General features: G+C 40.2%; 3 protein-coding genes across 3 annotated transcripts; 1 reads left to right on the forward strand and 2 right to left on the reverse strand.

Annotated features, from left to right (window-relative positions):
- Positions 1-608: 608 nt before the first annotated feature.
- Positions 609-8,158, reverse strand: LOC117261005 (alcohol dehydrogenase class-3). The gene is made up of 9 exons (XM_033633180.2): positions 8,087-8,158; positions 7,498-7,599; positions 5,759-5,900; positions 5,582-5,669; positions 5,140-5,359; positions 4,291-4,551; positions 3,983-4,118; positions 1,233-1,371; positions 609-1,100 (listed from the first exon to the last, which is right to left on the reverse strand). Exons 1-9 carry the CDS (start codon positions 8,102-8,104, stop codon positions 1,076-1,078), a joined length of 1,131 nt encoding a protein of 376 aa, XP_033489071.1. The 5' UTR covers positions 8,105-8,158; the 3' UTR covers positions 609-1,075.
- A 1,866-nt stretch (positions 8,159-10,024) lies between these two features.
- On the reverse strand, positions 10,025-14,802 carry gar1 (GAR1 homolog, ribonucleoprotein). Its single transcript, XM_033632426.2, has 7 exons — positions 14,649-14,802; positions 11,958-12,135; positions 11,337-11,491; positions 11,121-11,180; positions 10,893-11,016; positions 10,564-10,683; positions 10,025-10,475 (listed from the first exon to the last, which is right to left on the reverse strand). Exons 2-7 carry the CDS (start codon positions 12,118-12,120, stop codon positions 10,465-10,467), a joined length of 633 nt encoding a protein of 210 aa, XP_033488317.1. The 5' UTR covers positions 12,121-12,135; positions 14,649-14,802; the 3' UTR covers positions 10,025-10,464.
- LOC117260478 (alcohol dehydrogenase class-3-like) lies at positions 14,755-22,981 on the forward strand. The gene is made up of 10 exons (XM_033632424.2): positions 14,755-14,864; positions 14,987-15,033; positions 15,292-15,393; positions 15,739-15,889; positions 16,001-16,088; positions 16,183-16,402; positions 18,640-18,900; positions 19,146-19,278; positions 19,605-19,743; positions 22,703-22,981. The coding sequence occupies exons 2-10, from the start codon at positions 15,016-15,018 to the stop codon at positions 22,728-22,730; spliced, it is 1,140 nt and encodes a 379-aa protein (XP_033488315.1). The 5' UTR covers positions 14,755-14,864; positions 14,987-15,015; the 3' UTR covers positions 22,731-22,981.
- Positions 22,982-23,931: the final 950 nt, after the last annotated feature.

Genomic DNA, 23,931 nt, shown 5'->3' on the forward strand with positions numbered 1-23,931 from the left:
TGGACATGAACCATGCCCTCAAACAGCAAACGTCACTTCTTTAAATGTTTAAACTTAAAGGCACGAAACATGCCACACAACCTGTGGCAGTATAATTTGGTAAAACATTCATAATTTGTGTAACTGATTGTCTGATTGCACATACCATGTTATGTACATAAGCTGGAAGTCGTTAAGAGTGCAGGCAGCGTTAAGAAATGTTTGCAAATGAAACCTTGATGCTTATTGTACTGCACTTTGAGGTTATATGGCAAAAACACACAGTGAACCCAGCATCATTCTCAGTCTGTTTATCACCTCTGTTGGAGCACGTTATATGCTTTGTTTACTGTGGCCATAAATTTCATACATATATTTTACAACGTGCAGGCTTAGTGGAAACGAGCAGTGATAAACCATGTTCCTGTGGGTGATAAACAGTCATGAGGTTCACACATGAACAGCAGATACATCATGTGTGATTAATATTATCTTTTACTCAGGATGAAGCCTGTGGTCCTATCAGGCTGTGGTATGCTCTCTCAGAAACTGTGATGACCTTACAAAGAAATCAATGTAGACTATATTTAGGTACATTTTCTGACTTTTTAAATATTACCATATGTAAAACAAGTTCTTATGTGTGTATTTTATTGTGAGATTCAGCACAAAGGAAGTTTTTTTCTGTGTAAATTGTGTTACATAATGAGTACTTAGTATGAATGTGGGGCTGTGTACCCTAACTGTTAAGTAGCATGAATAACTGCTGTTTTCACACTATGAACTCTCAGAGGAGTGACTAAATCAAGCTGAAAGACTCATTGTTGACTATTCTTAGTAAGAGCAGCAGCCACATGACTTTATGTATGAATGTAACATTTTCTTTTACATCACATCAGTCTGTAAGTGAGCATCAAAAGGAAACGCAGAGAATAAATTAATTTTCAAAAAAAATTAATGACACCTTTTTCCATTTTAATTGTGTGTTCTGTTGTTAATACTGAAAGCAAAACAAGTGCAGAGAAAATAAGTGCTGCAACTATGGAAGGAGATTGTTTAAAGGCCGGATGTGAAGGACGTCTGTGTTTCAGGCACTTCAGAAGGTCAGCACTGTGCGGATACTGCAGTGAGGAAAACAACACAATTAGGTTCGGATACTAAAAAAAAAACTAGAGTCAACAGAGCAGCAGAAAATAAAAAAAGTCAAAGCAACACTTTTTTATCCACTGAGTGCATAAATTATCAGTCCGCACCTCTTCCCAGCGTGCATGAGGTCAAATCCCTCGTTGATCTTGTCAAACGGCAGAGTGTGGGTCACAAACTCATCCACCTTCAACTTCTTATTCATGTAGTCTTCCACCAGTTTAGGAACGCTCTCCACACTCTTCCACCCTGGAGGTGAAAATCAAAACCACTTTCATCACTGGGATTTTCATTTAGCCAAAATTAAACAAAATAGAGCTAATGTTTCACCAAAGGGCCTCGGGCAAGGCAATTATTCCCCAACTAAAAAAATAAATAATAAATGGCGGATCAAACTTTATTTGGTAGAACAACAAAAATACCTGAAGTTATAATAAAACTACAGAAGATTACATGCTGAACTTTTTTTTTTTGAGTCAAATTATAGAAAGGAAACTTTAGCGCCAGTTAATTATGGTGGACAAAAAGTGGCTTCAGCATTAATAAATAAAATGTATAAACAAATATCAGAATGAATAAAGAGATACATAAATAAATATGGAAATAAATTAATTAGTAAATAATATATAAAAATACATAAGAATAAATAAATGCTAAATACAGAAAAAAATGCATAAAGACCTTCTGCCTCATTAATATACAGACAGAAATAAATAAATTGATAAATGCAGGCAGGTGAACAAAAATTAAATATATTTAGGACATTTAATTATTTATATCTCATCAACTAATTTTTTTTCATTAATGCATTCATTTATTTCAGCATTTACTATTTTTTTTTAAATTTATTTCTGTATTTATTTCCGTAATTACAATTTTTTTTCTGTATGTATTTGTTGTTCATTTATTTCTGTATTTATTTTCATATTTACAGTACAGGCCAAAAGTTTGGACACACCTTCTCATTCAATGCGTTTTCTTTATTTTCATGACTATTTACATTGTAGATTCTCACTGAAGGCATCAAAACTATGAATGAACACATGTGGAGTTATGTACTTAACAAAAAAAGGTGAAATAACTGAAAACATGTTTTATATTCTAGTTTCTTCAAAATAGCCACCCTTTGCTCTGATTACTGCTTTGTACACTCTTGGCATTCTCTCGATGAGCTTCAAGAGGTAGTCACCTGAAATGGTTTCCACTTCACAGGTGTGCCTTATCAGAGTTAATTAGTGGAATTTCTTGCTTTATCAATGGGGTTGGGACCATCAGTTGTGTTGTGCAGAAGTCAGGTTAATACACAGCCGACAGCCCTATTGGACAACTGTTAAAATTCATATTATGGCAAGAACCAATCAGCTAACTAAAGAAAAACGAGTGGCCATCATTACTTTAAGAAATGAAGGTCAGTCAGTCCGGAAAATTGCAAAAACTTTAAATGTGTCCCCAAGTGGAGTCGCAAAAACCATCAAGCGCTACAACGAAACTGGCACACATGAGGACCGACCCAGGAAAGGAAGACCAAGAGTCACCTCTGCTTCTGAGGATAAGTTCATCCGAGTCACCAGCCTCAGAAATCGCAAGTTAACAGCAGCTCAGATCAGAGACCAGATGAATGCCACACAGAGTTCTAGCGGCAGACCCATCTCTAGAACAACTGTTAAGAGGAGACTGCACGAATCAGGCCTTCATGGTCAAATAGCTGCTAGGAAACCACTGCTAAGGAGAGGCAACAAGCAGAAGAGATTTGTTTGGGCCAAGAAACACAAGGAATGGACATTAGACTAGTGGAAATCTTTGCTTTGGTCTGATGAGTTCAAATTTGAGATCTTTGGTTCCAACCGCCGTGTCTTTGTGAGACGCAGAAAAGGTGAACGGATGGATTCCACATGCCTGGTTCCCACTGTGAAGCATGGAGGAGGAGGTGTGATGGTGTGGGGGTGTTTTGCTGGTGACACTGTTGGGGATTTATTCAAAATTGAAGGCACACTGAACCAGCATGGCTACCACAGCATCCTGCAGCGACATGCCATCCCATCCGGTTTGCGTTTAGTTGGACGATCATTTATTTTTCAACAGGACAATGACCCCAAACACACCTCCAGGCTGTGTAAGGGCTATTTGACCAAGAAGGAGAGTGATGGAGTGCTGCGGCAGATGACCTGGCCTCCACAGTCACCGGACCTGAACCCAATCGAGATGGTTTGGGGTGAGCTGGACCGCAGAGTGAAGGCAAAGGGGCCAACAAGTGCTAAACACCTCTGGGAACTCCTTCAAGACTGTTGGAAAACCATTTCAGGTGACTACCTCTTGAAGCTCATGGAGAGAATGCCAAGAGTGTGCAAAGCAGTAATCAGAGCAAAGGGTGGCTATTTTGAAGAAACTAGAATATAAAACATGTTTTCAGTTATTTCACCTTTTTTTGTTAAGTACATAACTCCACATGTGTTCATTCATAGTTTTGATGCCTTCAGTGAGAATCTACAATGTAAATAGTCATGAAAATAAAGAAAACGCATTGAATGAGAAGGTGTGTCCAAACTTTTGGCCTGTACTGTATATTGATCCCTGTTATTTACACACTTAATTATTTATTTCCATATTTATTTATTCCTGTATTAATTTATAAATTCATTCATTCATTTATCAATTTATTGATTTATACTTTAGTCATTTTTCATCCTCAATATTTGAAACTAAGTTTAACCCTAAACTTTTCGCCTGATAAAGTGAGTGCTAAAAAAATGCTAATTACCCGTAAAATATGCAACAGACTTTGAACTCGCAGAAAGCTTGAACAGTAGCCAGACCACATTACATTCATCATACCAAGTAATTATCTAACACAGTCAGTCACCTCCAAAGGCGGTGCCCCTCCACACTCGGCCTGTCACCAGCTGGAACGGTCTGGTCGAGATTTCCTGACCAGCTCCGGCTACGCCGATGATGACACTCTCACCCCAGCCTTTGTGGCACGCCTCCAGAGCAGATCTCTGAAACAAGGAAATGGAAAATGGTCATTTTTTATGAGTTGCCAACTTATGAAAACTGTTTCATAAACATGTGTGACCTGTGGAGTACAGTGAAGACTATGTACATCTACAGACCAACTGGGATAACAGATTAACACAGTTTATTTATTACAATTTTTGATATGCGTCTCACCATGATTTGCACATTTCCAATGCACTCAAACGAATAGTCCACGCCCCCGTCAGTCATCTCCACCAGCACCTCCTGGATGGGCCTGCTGTGGTCTTTCGGGTTCACAAACTCAGTGGCTCCAAACTCCTTGGCTTTGTCGAACTTTGCAGGGTTGATGTCCACACCAATGATCCTGGTTGCCCCAGCAACCTTGCAGCCCATAATAACAGCCAAGCCGACAGCTCCGAGGCCAAATACAGCGCATGTGGACCCAGGCTCAACCTGAGAGTGCATGACGAAGAATAGCAATGTGAGAATTCAAATATCACTGAATAAGTTTGCATGTAACAAATCTACTCTATCTTTTGGCTCATCACATTTAATTACACACATATCAGAGCTGGGTTTTGTTGCATGTTATATTGCGCTTTACTGCAATTTCTATTTTTCAATGTATGCAAGTGCTAGGGATCAAAAAAGGGGACAACTCTCATGTCTGTAGGGTCTGATGTCATGCTTTCTGTTCACATTCCAATAAATGATTTTTAATTTTCTAATTAATTGTGAACACGTCAAAAACAGACTGTTTTTTGTTCAAAATTATGTCACTATGAAAATATGCTAAACAACAACAACAACTTGGAAGCAGATCCCCTTGGCAACAAATCACATTCACATAAAATCTGCATCATTAATAAGGCTGACCCATTTTAGAGTCTCTGCTCATTGTATCCTTTGGGCGACACAAGCTTGTTCTGCATAACGAGCTTTAAACAATAAAATGTGACAACAGTTATCTGCCTTAGACTCAATAAAACAAACTCATGCACAAATGCTTTTGTAGTGTGGTCTACTGTCTGTGACACCCACCTTGGCGGTGTTGAGAGCAGCGCCATAACCTGTAGAAATGCCACATCCAAGAAGGCACACTTTATCCATGGGAGCCTTGTCGTTCACCTTAGCCAGAGAGATGTCGGCCACTACGGTGTACTCCGAGAAGGTGCTGGTCCCCATGAAGTGAAACACTTGCTTTCCCTTGCAAGTGAAGCGCGAGGTCTTGTCGGGGAGCAGACCCTGGCCCTGGGTTACTCTGCAGGGTGGAAGCACAGAGAAAAATTCTTTCTTTTCATGTATGTATGATGAAACTCAATAGCTCTGTACTTCAATGCGGGGCTTGGCTGGTTGGTTGCCCTGAGGTGATGCACCTGGGGCTGTGGGTTCAACTATTCTGCGATGAAAAATTCAGTTTTATAACTAAAACCAGACAATCTTCACCAAGTCAGTGTTGCATTAATGAGTCAGACAGCATTACCTGATTTTCTGGCAAAGGTTGGTCTTGGGATTTTTGCAGAATTTGCATTCACCACACTGAGGCACATACAGCGGGATGACAGTATCACCTTGGTGGGAAAGAATTTTGAATAATTATAAGTCAAAGAAAGACACGGATTTCCAGCAAATGTCAATATGATGCCTGGCAGCTCTTTACCTGGCTTGAATTTGGTGACACCCTCACCAACGCTCTCAACCGTTCCAGCACCCTCGTGTCCCAAGATGACAGGGAAAAGTCCCTCGGGGTCACTGCCGCTCAGAGTGTAGGCATCTGTATGACACACCCCTGTTGCAAAGAGCTGAGAGGCACAGTGTCATTTAAAATTTATGTCAGATAAAGCTGCTAGATGCAACAGAAGAACATAAAAGACTTAAGGCCTGATATTAACATGATCTTAATTATATAATGTCTAGGTTAAAGGGATAGTTTGGATCTTTTGAAGTGGGGGTTGCATGAGGTCTATATCATCAGTGTATTACATACAGTCGAGGTCATTCAGCATGCGATGGAAGCTAAGGACAGGCCAGCAACGAAACATATTTTATCTACCTAAAAAAAAAAATCAGTATCAGACTGAGTGTTCACAATACCTAGAAAGAATACTTTTACTGCTTTGCCCTGCCACAGTCAGCGATTTCCGACAGGAAACTGAAGCCATTATATCACTCTCGTCAAAGCCAGACTCCATTGAGAAAAACAGTTGTTTAACATTGCTGAACATAGGAGCTGCTGGTCCACCGCCGCCTTGATCTGTCATTTTATTTGTGTTACTGTGAGAGCTTTTAAAAGGGTTTGTTCGGATTCACCAAAATCACACAATAATAAAAACAAACTTACTGACAGAGGCATAAGCAGATTAGCAGCTCTCGTGTTGGGTGAGCTAAAATTACTGTTTATGTCAATGGAGTCTGGCGGCTTTGACAAGAACATAGATGGGGAGATGAAGCAGTTAACAGCTTCCCCATCAAAACAGGCTGTCTGTGGCACGGTAAAGTGGTGAAAATATACTTAATATAACATACATTTAAACTGTTGATGGATCTTTTAGGTGGGTAAATACATTTTACGGCAGCAGTACATAGCTTAGCTTCTGTGTCAATACTCCTGTCTGCTTCCCATAGACTGTAAAAATTGTGGATGTAGCCACCGTGACAGTACCCATTGGTTTGTGGACTGCCGTTTTGAAGCCTCGAGTTTGGCATCTTGGATCTTGGATTCTGGAGCCAGACATGCAAATATTTGGACGAGAGGGTGGAGATGTGGAGGAGTGACGGGGAGCCAGAGGATGCGACATATGTCCATCAACACCAGCAATCTGACTGAACACTAATAAAGTTAACTTCCATAATTTGAGATAAACTTTATAGAGAAGTATTAAAGTAACCTTAGTGACGTTAGCATATTGCATACATGTCTGCATCTGGGACATACTACATATAAGAGGAGTAATACTAACCTTGTAATGTTATTGAAGCGTTAGCTAAAGATAACATACTGCTATGTTACAGTACGTTATGTTGCTGCTTCCCCAAACTGAGGGCATGCCAACAGACATCTACTGTGTGTAAATCAGACTATGGAGAAGTGCCTCATTTAACTCCACTTCAGAAGATCCAGACTAAATTAGCGATCAGTGTGATTTCTCCAAGGTAGGGTGGTCTCTTTAAAATACAAAAGCTAGACACATGAGGTGCATTCATGTGAGCCATGCAATAGTTCTGTTCAGGGCTGGAAATTAACTTTTTTGTCCACCTGCCAATGTGGGGGTGGAGTCCAAAATCTAGTAGCCACTCTGTAGATTATCATTGGTTACCTGGCTGGTGAACAAAACAAATCTAGCAGCCACTTGCAAACCTTACCAGCTTGTGCTAATTTCCAACCCTGGTTCTGTTTACCTTGATGCGGACTTCATGGGCCTTGGGTGGTGCTACCTCCACCTCCTCGATGGTCAGAGGTTTCCCAGGTTCCCAGGAAACAGCTGCCTTGCACTTAATGACCTAAGGAGAAAGTACAGTATTTTTTTTCAGTAACTGAGTGACTGCAGCCATGACAGAGGCTCTACAGTGTGTGTGACAGGTCGAGTTAGCTGCAGTGTACTTTGCCTCTGTTGCACTGTCTCCTCTAACACATTAACCCAGTGTAGCTTCTCAGCTATTTCATATTTCTGTTGCTAACTGAGTGAGAGGTGACTGAAACTTGCTGCCATCAAACCTAACTACTCAGAATATCTCTGGGGTCAAGCATTGCAGCATCATGCAGCTGACCAGTGGCGACTGACTGACCAAAGATCCCTGTTAAGTAACGTTAATGAAACAGATTCTTTGTACTTGTTCATTCAACCTACGTGAGCGCGTGCACGCCGGCTGACAGAATGTCTCTTTTTTACGCTACAAACGACAGTTATGCAACTTAAAAAGTCACAGTTAAAATGGTAATCATGCATTTTAAAATGTTCATAGCGTATTTTGTGGGAAATGTACTCACTTTTCCAGCTGTCTCCATGTTGCTTCCTCCAGCACGAGAAGGAGGGGCGGGAGGCGCGCGGCCGTAAATGAGTTACCGCCGGGACCAATCAGAGACGAGCATGCGTGACGAAAGCATGGCGCAGGCGCAGTGGAGAAAACAGTTTCACTAACGGTTGATAAAAACCCCTCATGATCCTGTTTCTGGACACATAACATGGACTTAAGGACAATTCTGTCCAAATAATTATTTTTTACAGACAAAGAGATGTTCTGCCTTGCACTTTCATTGTGTGTTGCCCCTTGTGGTATTGTTTTGGTACCAATATTTTATATTTGACTTGTATATTATAATATTTGATGCTTGCACTTGTTATTGAAAATAATTTGAAACAAGTACATTTATATACACAGATCTTAATTTGCCAAATTGCACCTTTAATTCATTCTTTTTGGTGGATGTTTTCGGTTTACTTTAGTCTCTTGAACATGTAAAACAAGAATAGAGAATTCACCATACAACAATGATAACCAGCTATTTGTCTGAAGATTTTAAAAATGCTGTTTTGTTTATGTCCTTATTGTTCAATCTCAGTCTGTCTTATATCTTTCTGACAATATGTAGTTTCTATTATGTCTGTAACATTTATTTTTGTTCAACAAAGTACCACAATAACAGTTGGAAAATATATCAAAATATTTTTCTTTCTTTCATTTAGGGTAGGGGTGGACAACCTTTACTGATAAAAGCGGCATTATTGGCCAAATAAAATTTTAAAAAAAATCTGTCTAAAGCTGCAAAACATATTTAGATAAAAGCTAACACCCTATAAAGACTAAATTAGCCCCTCAAAATTAGGAACAGGTCTAAATGAGCATTCATTAATATGATTTACTACGAGGTGGTTACTCTGCAATTTACTATTTATAATTATTTAGTACTTAAGCTTTGTAGTGTTGCTGGTGAAAGCAAATGAATCTGTCCACACACTATTAAACCCTCTTTTTTTATCCAAAACATTTCCTTTTTTGGATTTTGAATCTATAGCTAGCCTTGATAGAGAGACTCAGGGCTAGCCACTGCTAAAATTTAGGGGATAAGGAACCAGGTAGTAGATGTATGATGCCTGTTGAGAGATTTTTTAATTCAATGTATAGGCTACATGTTTTTATAATGGTAAAATGTAATAATCACTTTAGGCCTACAACAATGACAAATGAAAATCTGGATGTTAAAAAATAAACATGATTCACTTCCAGATAATTTTATGTCAAAGCCACAGGGAGCCACTGCAGAGCAGCATCTGGCTTTGGAGCCCCAGGTTGCCTACCCCTGGTGTAAGGCATATGAACCAACATTAGGGTTTTGATTTAAGTTTTACAGTAAGTGTAACGCAACATCACCAATTCATCAGAATTTCTCACTATACTATATGTGGGTTGGTGACGGTATTGATTTGTATAATAAAGTAAAAATTAGCTTAATTTTGTTGATGTCAATACAGATATCATGATAATTAATATTTTGTTGAATAACCTTGTTTAAAAAAAGAACCTAAAATGATATCTACTGCTTTTCCCTCATATTGTCATAATCTATGAATATTTATATACTTTTCATTTTTACAAGTCTAACTACGGGACACAAAATGTCTCATAATTCACTGAAACCAGTATACAGATGTCCACTATAGGTTTTCAAGTATCCACTTTGTACGATGATTGGCTTTCAAACTGTACCTCCGCAGCAGATGTATGTGAAACCTTGTGGTGTCAGTGTGGAGTTCTGCACAGTAATGGCCAAACCTCACAATGAATCAACAAGTAGTAGTAAGACACATGCAGGGAGAAATATTTTCTAGCTACATTTAGACACCTGGATAAACCTTTTTTTCTTATTCCCCACCTCCCCTCACCTCTTCTCCTATTAAGACCTAAAAAAATAAAACAGAGACACAGCTACAAAGCACCTTTTAATCAAGGCCTTCAACAAAAATGTGACAACATTCTGCTCAAGATTTTACAACTTATGGGTATTAAAATGTTTTAACTAACAGCATATAAATTCTGATTTCCCCACATATTTTCCCGAATCGCCACATCGGAGGAGATGAATACACAGAGGTTTGTGAATGTTCAAAGGGACAGAGTAACTCTCCCTGACAGGCTGAAAGGTCCCTGTTATGTAACACACAGGCATACATGAGAACCTTTTAAATAAAAATCATCCATCATATTTCAAAACTGGTACAAAAATAGAACAAAAAAGGGAAAATCCATTCAAGTTCTCTGAACAGAGGCAATGTCCATACTCTGAGTCCAACAGGCCAGGCAGTGGCACAGCCTTCTTGCTTGTGTAGCACAGGACAGGCATGAGACCATCACACCATCGCTGTCAGATCATCTCCCACCTACAATGAAGAGCCAAAAAAAGTGTTACCTTCACACCAGGGAAGACAAGTATAATTTGAGAATGCAAACACTGAAAAAAGGGCAAACCTCTGAATCCTCGTCCTCCTCCACCTCTTCCTCTGAAACCTCCTCCTCCACCTCGTCCACCTCCAAATCCTCCGCCGCGGCCGCCTCCAAATCCTCCACCGCGGCCCCCTCGGAAACCGCCTGAAACAATAACAGAATTAATCAAACCACTCGTACAAGCCGTGCTCTGAACAGACACAAAGGAAGCACACTTTAAAGCCACAGCAAGTCTGACTGACAGATAATCACAGCATGAGCGTCCAAGTGGGAAAAACTGTGTCGGGAGCTGCACATTCATCAACAATAGGAGACAGGATTAATTAAAATGAGACACAGTTTGGATGCCTCACCTCCACGACCACCACCTCTTCCTCCACCTCTACCACCTCGGCCTCCTCTTGGTGGACCCTTCTCTCCTGGCGGCCTGGGGAGGAATCTCTGCAGCGGGAGGAGCTTCATTGGATCTATATAAAACTAAAAGACATTGCAAATTACAAAACAGTGTAACACACAAAGGCACTGAAATGCTTTTCAGTATGCAAATGCACTACTTTAATATGTAAAAACAAATTTTATACCTTCTGCATTTTCTTAAATGAAGACGCCTTCATGTTTTCAGAAAGTTTGACTGAAAAATACTGCAAGGATAAGTTAAGGAATTAACAGGATTTTGAGCACCACAATGATATTAATCAATGATATTTAACCCACAGAGGGAGGCTGATATTTGCATTTTTCCACTTCAGGTTGTTTCAGAGGGTCAGAGGCTGAAATAAGAACAACAGAAAGGATACAAAGTCCCGGAGCTGGCCAAAAATCTCATCCACCTTCCCGATCTGCTCCTTGTTTTCCAGGTACACTGGGGCGTTGAAGTAGGGAACTTTGTTTTCCTCTGTCGTACACTTGCACACAATGTCGTCTTCACATGGATGCATAAACTCTCCCAGTGCTGCACAGAAACAATAAACAAGTGTTAGCTGGAGGCAAAAACTGTACCCAGGCCCAGTATCAACATCCGCCTTTGGTCGACTTTATGAGTCCTTTATATGACTTCCAAAAGTTTGCAACTGTTGAGATATGGAAGATTGCCAAGTGTTTTACAGCTTTCAGAAAACGCTAAGATGACTGCATGACTGCACAGTCACTTGCATGCGTTTCTTGCTTTCCAGGAACTTCTACATCATTCTGTCCAAACGCTGATGTTGACACACACGGTATTTAAAAGTTGAAAACTAATTATGGCAACTTTCTGATGACATCGACTCTCATGATTCAGGTGATGTCATTCAAAGTGTGTGATGGCTTAGTGTTTAGTGCTAAGAGCTAATACCAGCGCTGGACCCGACAGTTTGGGACATTTACAGGCTGTCAGCTTCTGCAACATCTTTTCAGCAGTTCTGGTTTTATGATCTTACCGACGACATATTCTGGAGGACCGTAGTCTTGTTGTCTATTAAAACCGCCTCTGCCGCCACCACGTCCAAATCCACCACCTCTTCCTCCTCCTCCTCTGAATCCTCCACCTCGGTTAAATCCACCTCCTCTGCCTCCTCGTCCACCACCTCCTCTGTAAGACATTTTTCTTCAAACCCTCTGTGAGAAACACAAAATGAGAGAAAACAAGTCAGAACAAAAAACATGACAAATCATAATTAGTAAAATTTAGCATGGTTGCTTGTTTGTCTCCGACCTTTATTGAATACATTAGATACATGGAGGATGCACATTCCAGATTTTCATTATAAAAGTTGTAGAAAATATATTTCGGATTATAAAATAATTGAAAAAATAAATTTTGTTGCACAACAAATAAAAAAATGCGGGGAAAAGTATGAAACGACGAAAACAAAAACCTGCAGGGTCTGCTTAACAATGATATGAAATGTTTAAAATCAGTGGTCCCCAACTAGTGGGTCCAGGTCAATTCTGAAAGGACCGCAAGTGACTCACAAACGTGTCAAGTTTGTACAAAAGAAAATTTATTTTGAAGTACAGAGAATTTCCCGCACAGAGCTTTTATTTTAAAGTGCCGTTTCCTGCTGTTGAGTGAGCACCTAATGGACAGCTATTTAACAGAGACAGCAAACTAGCTCGAGGGCATGGCCACACACAAGTATGACGCTGAATGAATTAAACTGTGTGGACCTTGTAGTAATGACTAGGGAGAAATCTGGACCCTGTGGCTGGACCAGTGGGGAGGGATGGCAGGAGAAATACCTGCACACCAGTTCAATTGAGCTGGACAGCCACAACAAAAAAATAAAATAAAAAAAAATTTCAATTTAGTCAGAACATTTGTGCCCAAAAAAAGGCTGCTCACAGTGCAAAAAATAATTGACTGATAAATGATTAAAAAACAGCAGCAAACGTTTCAGTCCTTGACCATCATCAGTGCAGACGCACCCAAGATAAAACTTTTCTGTTGCCCTAAGTTTCCCAGCAGCCCTAAGACTGGACCAGTTGGGAACCACTGATCTAAATAATGTAGTGGTTTTTGCCATTTTACAATTTTTGAGTGTTAAATTTTTAACAGTGGTCATGTTTTAAAATCAGTATCTAGAAATATATAAAAAGGACAGTGGCCTTTTAAGCCAGTGGTTCCCAATCGTTCCTGACATGGGGTCCAAATTTCTCCTTTGTCATTAGCTCAAGGTCCACACAGTTTAATATATTCAACATCATACTTGTGTTTGGCCAGTTGTGGAGCTAGTTAGCTGTCTCTGTTAAGTAGCTGTCCGTTAGTCACTCATTCTACAGCAGGAAACAGCACTTCAAAATAAAAGCTCTGTGCCGGAAATTCACTGTACTTAATTAAATTTCTTTTTCACAAACTTGACATATGCAAGTTACTTGCAGTCAATTCAGAATGGACCTGCAACTAGGGATGCACCGCTCCGATATCTGAATCGAATATCGCCCCGATATCATCAAAATAGATGGATCGGGTATTGGAAAATGCAACCTATACCTGAGATGATCCTTTCCCTTTAAATCTATTGCGATGCAAGCCACGTCATACGTCATGGAGCGAAGGAGAGAATCTGCTGTGTGGAGGTATTTCACACTATTTCAACTGCTGTTGCACAATTGTTTATTTTTGTAAAAAATAAATAGTTCATCATTGCATTAATCTGTTTCATCTTGTTTCATTTTATCTTAGGAAAGAACTATGTAGTCATCAATGCCTGATGCCTCTAGTCTTTTCTGTTTTACATGTAAAGGTATATAGCTTTTTAGGTCAACCATGGTATTGGATCAGTATCGGGTATCGGCTGATACTCAAAGCCACAGCATCGGGATTGGTATCAAAACTGAAAAATCTGGATCAGTGCATCTGTACATGCATCCCACTTTTGGACCTGGACCCACCAGCTGGGAACTACTGATCTAAACATTTCAGCTTCATGCCGTCTGTTTCACAGACCCAGCTGGTTTCTTTCTTCTCCCTGCATTTTTTAACTGTTGTGCAACTTTACAGCTGGAAAAGGTACTTCTTAATATAAATCATATGTCAGAATTTCACTGTACTTAAAAACAAAGTGTGTTTTCAACAAACTTGACACATTTGCGAGTCACTTCCGGTCCATTCAGAATGGATTAGCGACCCACTTTTGGACCAGGACCCACTAGTTAGGAACTGCCGTTTTAAGCCACATTACTTTTTTGAATAAAGCATTTTGATAAAATAATAATAAAGTAATTAAGTGCCTTCGATCAGCCGTGAAATTGGGATTGTTAAAAATGAGTATCTATCCTTGTTGACATCTTTTTAACGTGTTTTGACCCAAAAAGAAGTGGCATGAAAACAAACTACAAACCCATATATTCAATCGTTTCCTTTTCACAGTTATAAAAAGTGCATCTATTGTTCATTTGGAAATTAAAGATTTCAGCTTTAACTGGGTAGTATCCATTCAACGAGCTAACTGTGAATTCAGCAGCACTACATAACTGCTAGCTAACATGCTAGCTCACTTTCGTCATTAAAACTCCACAATTCAGCCGCATTTCCGCCACAAACCAAAACATTATGTTTTCACTTCAACGTGTAACCTTCTTTAAAAGTCTGTAACATTATCTACACACACTTAAAGCACATTACTCACAAAGTTTATCGGCTTGCAGCTGCTATTTACTCCGAGTGACTTCCATGCGATGACAACACGTGTGGCTGAGGGCTGCCGTAAAGCTCTTCACCACTGTCGGGAAGTCTCGTAAAGTCATGTAAGTAAAACACGATCCATTCGCGTCCTCGTATGCATATTTAAAGGAGTAGGCGGTCAGCTGATTGACTCATCCACAAGCCAAAGATAAGAAACACGGTCAGTATGAATTTACGGACTTCATTATACAGATAATACAATCCCAAAGTTATTTCTGTTAGACTAGCTGATGTGCGCATGTGTGAACACTCTGTTAATGTGATTATTTTGTTCAAATGCAGGGAATTTAATTATTAAACATCACTCAACTATGTCGACAACAGGTCAGGTAAGAAAATAATCCTCCTTTACGATACATAACAAGTATAAACTGGTTATTATTGTATTGTGTACTGGTGTCTTTATTCTGGAAACTGGTTGAGTTTGATGTTACCCCATTTTGTGCCTCACCTATGTTAAAGTAGGATTACACTCTCATGACAGACACAGCTGCCCCACCCAAGTGACTTTTCATTTGAGACGGGCTGATGAACACGATGTAACCGCCAACCAAACAACATACATATGTTTTTTATTTCTCCCTAAGGTGATTAAATGCAAAGCAGCTGTGGCATGGGAGCCTGGGAAGCCTGTGTCCATTGAGGATGTGGACGTGGCCCCACCTAAAGAGCACGAAGTCCGCATCCAGGTCAGCTGCTCATCGCAAGCTTGTCTGCCACGCAGGGAAAATATCCAAATTTGGTTGTGAATGTGGACACTCACACAGCAAAGGTTCCAGTGTTAACAGTTGGCAGTGGTGTTAGATTTTATCCGGATTAACATGACTAATAGGAACAACAACTTCTCACAGTGATAAATAAACCAAGCTTCATGCAGATGTTATTTCTTGTTTTGACTCTGATCATCACACAGGCCCCTGATGCTGACAGGAAACATGTGCATTCAACTTCCTCTGTATCATTTTGCATCTTGTTGATATGAATATTACATCCTGAGACTGTCACACGAGTCAGCACCACACCTGTTTGTGCAGGTTGTTGCCACAGGCGTGTGCCACACAGACTGGGAATACCTGTACGAGGCTGGAAGAGGGATGAAGTTCAGACCGTTCCCATTGGTTCTCGGCCACGAAGCAGCAGGGATAGTGGAGAGTGTCGGTCCTGGAGTCACCAAATTCTCACCGGGTAAGCTGTACAGCTCACAACAAACAAGCCGACATGACCTAACATGACCTAGCATGACATGACATTTAACTGTGGCTGATGTGGTTTGTCTGCTTTGTCTTTTGTTGGCAGGCGACAAAGTTATTCCTCTTTTTCTGCCACAGTGTGGGGATTGTGATCGATGTCGGAGTCCTAAAACCAATCACTGCAGGAAGAACTGGTGATAAATAAGTCATCACATGTTTACCCACACAAGTCACCAGTGTTGTCATGGCATTTCACTGAGTCATTGCTTCCTTTTTTGTGTCTTTTAGGTCATACACACAAGTGGGTGTCCTGGCTGATGGCACAAGCAGGATTTCTTGCAAGGGGCAGCAGGTCTACCAGTTCCTCGGCGTCAGTTCCTTCTCCCAGTACACTGTGGTTATCGACACCTCACTTGCGAAGATAAGAAGTGATGCACCGCTGGACAAAGTGTGTCTGCTGGGCTGTGGAGTCTCCACCGGTTATGGTGCTGCTGTTAATGCAGCCCAGGTAAGAGGATACAGATCTGCTGTGTACACTCAGTTCAAATCATACTTTGAATTCTCACCGTCTCTGATGCGAACCTGTGCTGTGTGACAGAGTCCTGTCTGTGCTTAGAATTACATGGATGCTATGAATTTACAAAGATGTAATTTATAAACAGTTTAGCCTATTATAACAAAATGGATTTATTATATGAAGGAAAACATCTTTGTTGCAATTTGAATTTGACATGTTCCTAAATTGCTGCCCGATGAGGTTACCAGTATGTTGCAGGGCTGTAGTTACTTATTTTCCCCACTAGATGTCAGTAAATAACATGAGCGCCACATAAGTGGACTTTCTGGGTTAAAAAAAATTCATTAATCCAATATTCTGCTCCAAATACCACACAAAGGAAGTTTTGTAGAAAAGATTAAAGGTCTGTAGAAAATATAAAGGTTTGCAGACAGTTCCCTCAAAATAAAGAAAATGATCAAACTTGTTTTTAATATTGCGCAGACAGCACTGCTCAGTGGCAAAACAAAGTGGAAGTGTGAATAAAACTAGAATAATGGCAAAGCAGTCTTGCACGCCTGATAAGAATCAGTTCTTTCAAAATACTCAAGCTAATAGAAAATTTAAAGGATGACTCCGGCATTTCTCAACTTGGACCCTATTTCCCCGTGTAAACCGGTCAAAGAGACTGTTGTGAACAACAATGTTTAAAACTGGTTCAGTATTGAGCAAGCTGGCAACAGCCAGCAGCCACGGGATGAGCTGCAGTGGAAGCACACGGGATAGTTGAGCACCATCACTGTATGTCTGAGTGGCTCAGATTTTTATTTGAAGTCTCTGAAGTGTCTCTTTCCCTTTCACTTGATCTGTTTGTTATTGCCTCGCTAAGCAGTCCACTCTTCGTGCGTATACTCCAGCTCACATAAATACCGGCGGCAATCAAATTCAAAAGCCTCATCCACAAGATTGAAATCAGGTGAATAATCATCCATGACACTATATGTCTTCACACTAAACTATGTCTACTGCAAAATACCTACTCTCTGCAGGACCCACACACATTTCCACTGTTGTCTTTCTGTGACATCTCGTGATATTTCAGAGCAGGCCTCCACTTAACGAGGCAATAACAAACAGACCGGATCAAGTGAAAGATAAAGAGTAACTCCAGATAATCAAGATAACAATCGGAGCCACTCGGTGGTAAAAATAACCACTTTTAATGGACATACAGTGACAATGTTTAGTTGCCCCGCGTGCCTCCACTGCAGCTCCCATAATACAGGAGCAATTAAAAAGTTGTTGTTCATATCAGTGTCTTTGATCAGTTTACACAGGGAAAGAGGGACCACGTTGAAAAATGGCGAAGTTATCCTTTAAGCAAGGGGATCGTAAAATAAAGTTTTACTCATATTTTTATATGTAGAGCATGTGTTGTTTTTAAATCAAGCTATGCAAATCTATTACAAACAATAATAAAAGCAAATACAGCTTAAAAACATAATAAGCAAGGGCATAGGTTTCATTTCCACATTAAGGGGGGAACGACACGCAAGTGTGGAGGAGTCAAACAAGCCCTTAATTTGTATGCATCAGGTCTTGCTCTTTCTGCAGCAGTTTATGGTGTAAATGCCTTTAATTTATTCAAAATAAAAGTCCTCTGCTACTTTAATGGTTTTAATCAGGGAGACAAATGCACATGTAAATATTGAGGGAGATGTGTCCCCAAAATCTACACCTATGTCAAAGCTGCCTTGCATTGACATAGGCGTAGATATACACCATAAGCTGACACAGAAAAGGTAAGACCTGATGCATACAAACTGTTAAGGGCTTGCTTGACTTCTCCACATTGTCAAGGGGTAGGTTTCATCTAAACATTGAATCAGGGGGTGGGGGTCTGGTGATTTTTTTGCATCAGTTTATGGTGTAAATGTCTCTAATTTTGTTAAAATAAAAGTCCTCTGCTACTTTCGTGTTTCCATCAGGGGGGACACATGCGCATATTCTAAATATTGAGGAAGATGTGTCCCCTGCGTCACCCCAGAAATCTATACCTATATGTATGAGAATAAAATGGGCCAATTGAAGCGAAAAAGAAAAGAAAAAAAAGTGTATGATGGGTTTGTTTTGAAGAAAGAAGACAAACTGCTCTGTATGAAAGTTGGCAGTGAACTTGATGAAGTGATCTCATCAGATGTCTCTCAGACAGCCGTCGGTTGACCGACTCCTAAATGGTGTGCATCCAGGTTGAAAAGGATTCCTCATGTGCCGTGTTTGGACTCGGAGCTGTCGGACTGGCGGCCATCATGGGCTGCCAGGCTGCTGAGGCGAAAAGGATCATCGCGGTGGACGTCAACCCTGACAAGTTTGAGATAGCGAAAAAGTTTGGAGCCACTGATTGTGTCAACCCCAAAGATCATGAAAAGCCCATCCAGGAGGTAGTGGTGGAGATGACGGAAGGAGGGGTGGACTACGCTCTGGAGTGTGTTGGAAGTACAGCTATTATGGTGGGTTTCTTGATGTGTTCAGAAACATTTTAATATTTGATTCCTACAAGTGCAGTAGGACGTCTGTACAGTGTCACCACAGAGTAGGTGTGTAATGCAGTATGTGCACATAGGTTTGTTAAGAAATTACACAATCTTTCACTTACATAATTTGCTGTTGTGTAATTGTCATGTCTTTACATTCTAGTTTAATCACATTGTGTACATTTGTGTATTAAGACAACTGATGCTTTGTGTTGCTCCAGAGCGCTGCGCTTGAGTCTACAACAGACGCCTGGGGCACCTGTGTCATCGTTGGGTGGTCAGAGACGGAAGCCATGGAAGTCGTGGTTGAAAAGATCCTGATGGGACGCACTTTGAAGGGGACTTATTTTGGAGGTGAAATTAAAACAAGTTATCAGGCCATGTAAAAAATGGGCTTCTGTAATGGTTCAGCAACAATACATGGTAATTAGAATGACAGAGATATTGAGTAATTCAGTGTATCATTGTTCATTGAGGCAGGTTGCAGCAAACATCTGATATGCACTGAACATCTAATATATCTAACATCATAAAAGTATCCAAAGGAGGGGAATTCTTGAGGCCAAAAAAATGTGCGATTACAAGAAAAGATGAAGAGGAAAAGTGCCTTTCTCAGGGGCTCATGAAAGATCGCTATTTTGTAGTTCTTGAGGACTCAGTTCTGATGTCCTCTTCCATAGGCTGGAAGAGTGTGGACGATGTGCCTAAACTGGTGGATGCCTACATGAACAAAAAGCTGAAGCTGGATGAGTTTATCACCCACACCCTCCCTCTGAAAGAAATTAATGTGGCCTTTGAATATATGAGAACCGGGACAAGGTAAGACCTTATTTATTTGTGACGTGTGTGTGCGTGTGTGTGTGTGTGTGTGTGTGTGTGTGAGAGTGTGTGAGTGAGAGTGTGAGTGAGATTTACATTGGGGTGGGGGGCAACAATACAGTAAAGGGGAACCCTACTTTAAGGTCCAGTGTGTAAGATTTAGGGGGATTTAGTGGCATCTAGTGGTGAGGACTGCATATTGCAACCAGCTGAAACTTCTCCTGGTTAAAATTCCTCTAGCGTTCATTGTTCAGGAGGTTTTTACCGGGAGCTGAATCATCAGCAGAGGTCTCTTCCTCAAACGGACCAGGGGCCTCATTTATAAAAGAGTGCTTAGGATTCATACTAAGAGTTGACGTGCACCCAAAAGCTGAAAATGGCGTGCGCAAAAAAATAATCTGATTTATAAAACCGTGCACACGCACACTTGCACGCAATGTTCTCTTAATAAATCACAGACCTCCTGGAGTTGTGCGCACCTAGCTCCGCCTCATATTCCGCCCTCTACACGCCCTAGTTCAACCATAAATGGTCATGCAAATCACCTCATGAATGCGATCTGCATATAAATAAGTGGTCTCTCGTGTGAGTCACGGCGACAGGTGAGAAACGAACCAAAAAACGGAATTTCTCCGAGACTGAGCTAGAGACCCTTTAACGGGAGGTGGAGGACTGAAGACAGATTTTATTTGGTGGCCACAGCAGCGGGACCACCAATAAAAGAAAGCGAGAAAAGTGGCAACACATCAGCGCTGCTGATGCTGTCAGCTGTGTCTGTGGGACTGCACAGACAGTGACAGAACAAAAAAAAAAAAGTGGTCTGATCCAAATATTTCTACTCCTTTACCAACATGTAGTTAATGTGTTGCTTTTAAATTTGAGGATGTTTGACATTGATGTGCGACATAAAGAATCACATTTATTACAGGTGGAGGCAAAAAGGAGTATGTGCCAGTGTCATCTTGCACAATTACACACGAGGGTCACCGCAGTATTTATATGTTTATGGCAATTAGTCTGATCTCACACCCGGCCTGAATTACAGCATGAACCAGTGGTATCCCTGTCCCAAAATACAACGTGTAATTTGAAATACAATTCAAAGATGAAAGTGTAATAGGTGAACATGTTTCTTCATGCCGGTTTTGTCATGAACAACACATGTCTAAGTAGGGCTGATGAAATGAGTGTAACGGGATCTAAGGTGGATATAGCGTGACATTAAATTTGTGTGAGACATAAATAAAAATCTGACTCCACTTCTCCACCTCGCCGTCTGCGTCGCCACTTCCCAGTGTCTTCCAAAATGTGCGCACGCATGACTCAGAGTTTGCTTACAGGTGTGCATATTCTCCCGCCAAGTTTATTTTTATAAATCACAACCTTTGCGTGGGAAGTGGCGGACACCACTTTCAAGCCCCGTTTTGTGCGTAAGCAAGCTTTATAAATGAGGCCCCTGGTGATTCATGCCAGTAAAACACTGAATAAAGCTGTTTAATGTTAAAAAAATTGTGGTTTTGTGACACTGGTCAGCTCAAAGGGGCTCTATCAAGAGTCAATGTTTGGCGTTGTTGTTCTGGGCTACTGTAGAAACATGGTGGTGCAACACTGACTTTTTTATAGATGAGGACCTGCTCCCTGTGTAGATATATCTTCTTTTAAATCCCTCTTAAAAGTGCACTTTTAGAAGTGTGCTTCCACAGGGTTAATAGCCTGAACTCACTTTTATCTTAAGTCACTTTTTACAACCGGTTTATATACAAAGGCATTGTCTTAACTATTATTTTACTGATTGTTTTTTTGATTTTATTTTGTCTTATTTGACCTATTTAACACTTTCTCATGTAATGTTGTCCTGTGTTGCATAACTTTGAAACTGGTTTTATTGTTATTTTTTATCGTCTCTCGTTTTTTGTTTCTGTAAAACACTTTGTAACTTTGTTTTGAGAAGCACTATAAATTAAGTTTATTATTATTACAATTATTATTATAAAAGGCTAATTTTAGGGCTGTAAATATAGGCAGTGCAGGCTGTGCGGTTGCACTGGGGCTCGTGAGGTGGGGGGCCCATAGAGAGAGTGGGCCCTCCAACAGTGTGTTGGGTGGAAAATTGGCCCTTATGAGTGACTGCTACCTTGGAAAAATGCCCGAGTTCAAAGAAGAACTTTCGTTAAATTAAAAACAGTGCCAAATTATATGCTGATTCTACATAAACTATAATAAGCTAATAAAATTGTTCAATTAAATTAGAGATATGAGAGATATACAGATATGCAATGATGATTCTTGGGTTATATGTATCTTGATGTTATCCAATGTCAAGTCTCTGTTTATGTGACGAGACGATGTGTGCACAATAGCGTACACTGGGGCCCGTCACAACTACCTTATGCCACTGGCTCATTCTGAGGTAACAAAAACACAATGATTCTTCTTTTCAGGTGATGACACACTAACGAAAACATACCTATTACATTATATTCCATTTCTGCCAATATGTCCTCCTAAACCCTACACACTGGACCTTTAAATTAGGAATATAAATGTTATTTACATGGCGTAGGAAAGTTCAAAAAGTCTCAAAACCTGTCATGTAACAGGGTATTAAGTCTGGAGCTGCTCCATACACAGTGAATGGGAGCCAGATTTTATGGACACACATAACGTTTTCTTTTTTATACCCAAATGATATATATAGATTTTTTTTATTGCAGTGTTCTCAGTGCTGAAACAGAAAGTGTCAATGGAGCAGCTCCAGATTTAATACTTAAAGATGTCACAAATTTGGGTTTCAGCACTCCAGCTTTTGGATTTGAGAGGGAGTTAATCATGTTTACTGATATTTTTGGACTGTCTTAGACTATAGGAATAACATGTATGAATTGAAAATGGGCATAGCTCCCCTTTAACCTTTACATGTACAATTATATTCTTGTAATTTTTCCTCTTTCATTTTTAGCATCCGTACTGTGATCAGTCTGTCGTAAGAGGATGCTACACCCACAGTGGCTGCCTAACAGGATGACAAATTCAGTGTTATTGTAATGATACTTTGCGTAAAACTCTTTGCTCTTTCTGCTCTTTTTCCTAAAAGATATGAAAAATGTTTACCTTGCTTGATTTTATAGCAGCTGAGCACATTATCCACTAGAGGGCAGTGTTATATCATGTAAGAGCTTCTGTGTATGTGTCCGTGTATATCATCTAACTTTATAAAGACATTGCTTTTCTATCATGCAAAGAGTCTGTATTTTTATTCACATTAAATTCTGAGTTTGTTTCTTGTTTATCACAGATCTGAGCTAAAGGGAGAAACACTATGTTCAGTGCACTTGTGTAAAATAATGCCGGGTGTAATTCATAGATATAGACAGCATCTGCAGTAACACCAAGACAAATTCTCTCTACATCTGTCACACTTGGCAGCTCCACTGATTCTGGTCCTGATATGAATGTGAAGTGATAGTTGGAATTAAATACCCTTGTATAGAAGACGGGGTAAAAGACACAGGAGACAAATGGCTGAATCTGTCATCGGCCGCGGAGAAGTATCTGCTTCATGTGGTCAGGCTTACCAAATTTCGTCCTTGGTAATATTATATATTGATTTAATGGAGAGTCGAGGAGAAGGACTAAAATAACAGTTGCTGGCTGTCAGGACAGAAGACAAAAGGTTGTTTGGGGAATGCCTCACGGTGAGGAGCTGAAATAGCTGTCGAAGGAATTTGTTTTATTGAAGTTCCGTTCAGATCAAATGAATACCCTTGGCAGTTTCCCCCGCTTTTCCATCTTTATTTAAAATGGAAAATAAATTTGTGCTCTTCCTCTTATGTTGGTCTCCTCTGCCTGTGTGCTATCAATCACAGATTACACAGCTTTAGACCTCCTCCTCCTCCTCCTCGCAAAGAATCCCAAAGTAAAGAAAGTTTTCAAAAAATAGAGAGCAGAATAATACAAAGAATGTAGCAGGAGAAGGAGATAAGAGAGGAAGATCAAAAGAAAGAGTGAGACACGTTTTGACAGGTGGTTATGTGACTGGGCATCCTCAGCTATAAATGTTGGACATGCTCTCAGATTTATAAGGCTTTCTTGGGGACATATGTCTGAACGTCTGCCTCATCTATGGGAAAACCATCCAAAGTGACGACCATAAGTCTCCCACCTTTTTCCCCTCCTATGTGTTTGAAC

Source organism: Epinephelus lanceolatus, chromosome 7 (genome assembly GCF_041903045.1).
Source record: "Epinephelus lanceolatus isolate andai-2023 chromosome 7, ASM4190304v1, whole genome shotgun sequence".
Classification (NCBI taxonomy): domain Eukaryota; kingdom Metazoa; phylum Chordata; class Actinopteri; order Perciformes; family Serranidae; genus Epinephelus; species Epinephelus lanceolatus.

What these genes read in the sequence shown, in the direction of transcription:
- LOC117261005 (XM_033633180.2), bottom strand. An exon ending in AACCTTTGCCAGAAAATCAG is followed by an intron (nt 5,360 to 5,581) that starts GTAATGCTGTCT and finishes TCCACCCTGCAG; the next exon opens with AGTAACCCAGGGCCAGGGTC. An exon ending in GAGGGGCACCGCCTTTGGAG is followed by an intron (nt 1,372 to 3,982) that starts GTGACTGACTGT and finishes TTTCACCTCCAG; the next exon opens with GGTGGAAGAGTGTGGAGAGC.
- LOC117260478 (XM_033632424.2), top strand. An exon ending in AGCACGAAGTCCGCATCCAG is followed by an intron (nt 15,394 to 15,738) that starts GTCAGCTGCTCA and finishes CTGTTTGTGCAG; the next exon opens with GTTGTTGCCACAGGCGTGTG. An exon ending in AATCACTGCAGGAAGAACTG is followed by an intron (nt 16,089 to 16,182) that starts GTGATAAATAAG and finishes TGTGTCTTTTAG; the next exon opens with GTCATACACACAAGTGGGTG.
- gar1 (XM_033632426.2), bottom strand. Translation starts at nt 12,120, where the DNA reads ATGTCTTACAGAGGAGGTGGTGGACGAGGAGGCAGAGGAGGTGGATTT. An exon ending in TCCTCCAGAATATGTCGTCG is followed by an intron (nt 11,492 to 11,957) that starts GTAAGATCATAA and finishes GTTTCTGTGCAG; the next exon opens with CACTGGGAGAGTTTATGCAT. An exon ending in CATTTAAGAAAATGCAGAAG is followed by an intron (nt 11,017 to 11,120) that starts GTATAAAATTTG and finishes AATGTCTTTTAG; the next exon opens with TTTTATATAGATCCAATGAA.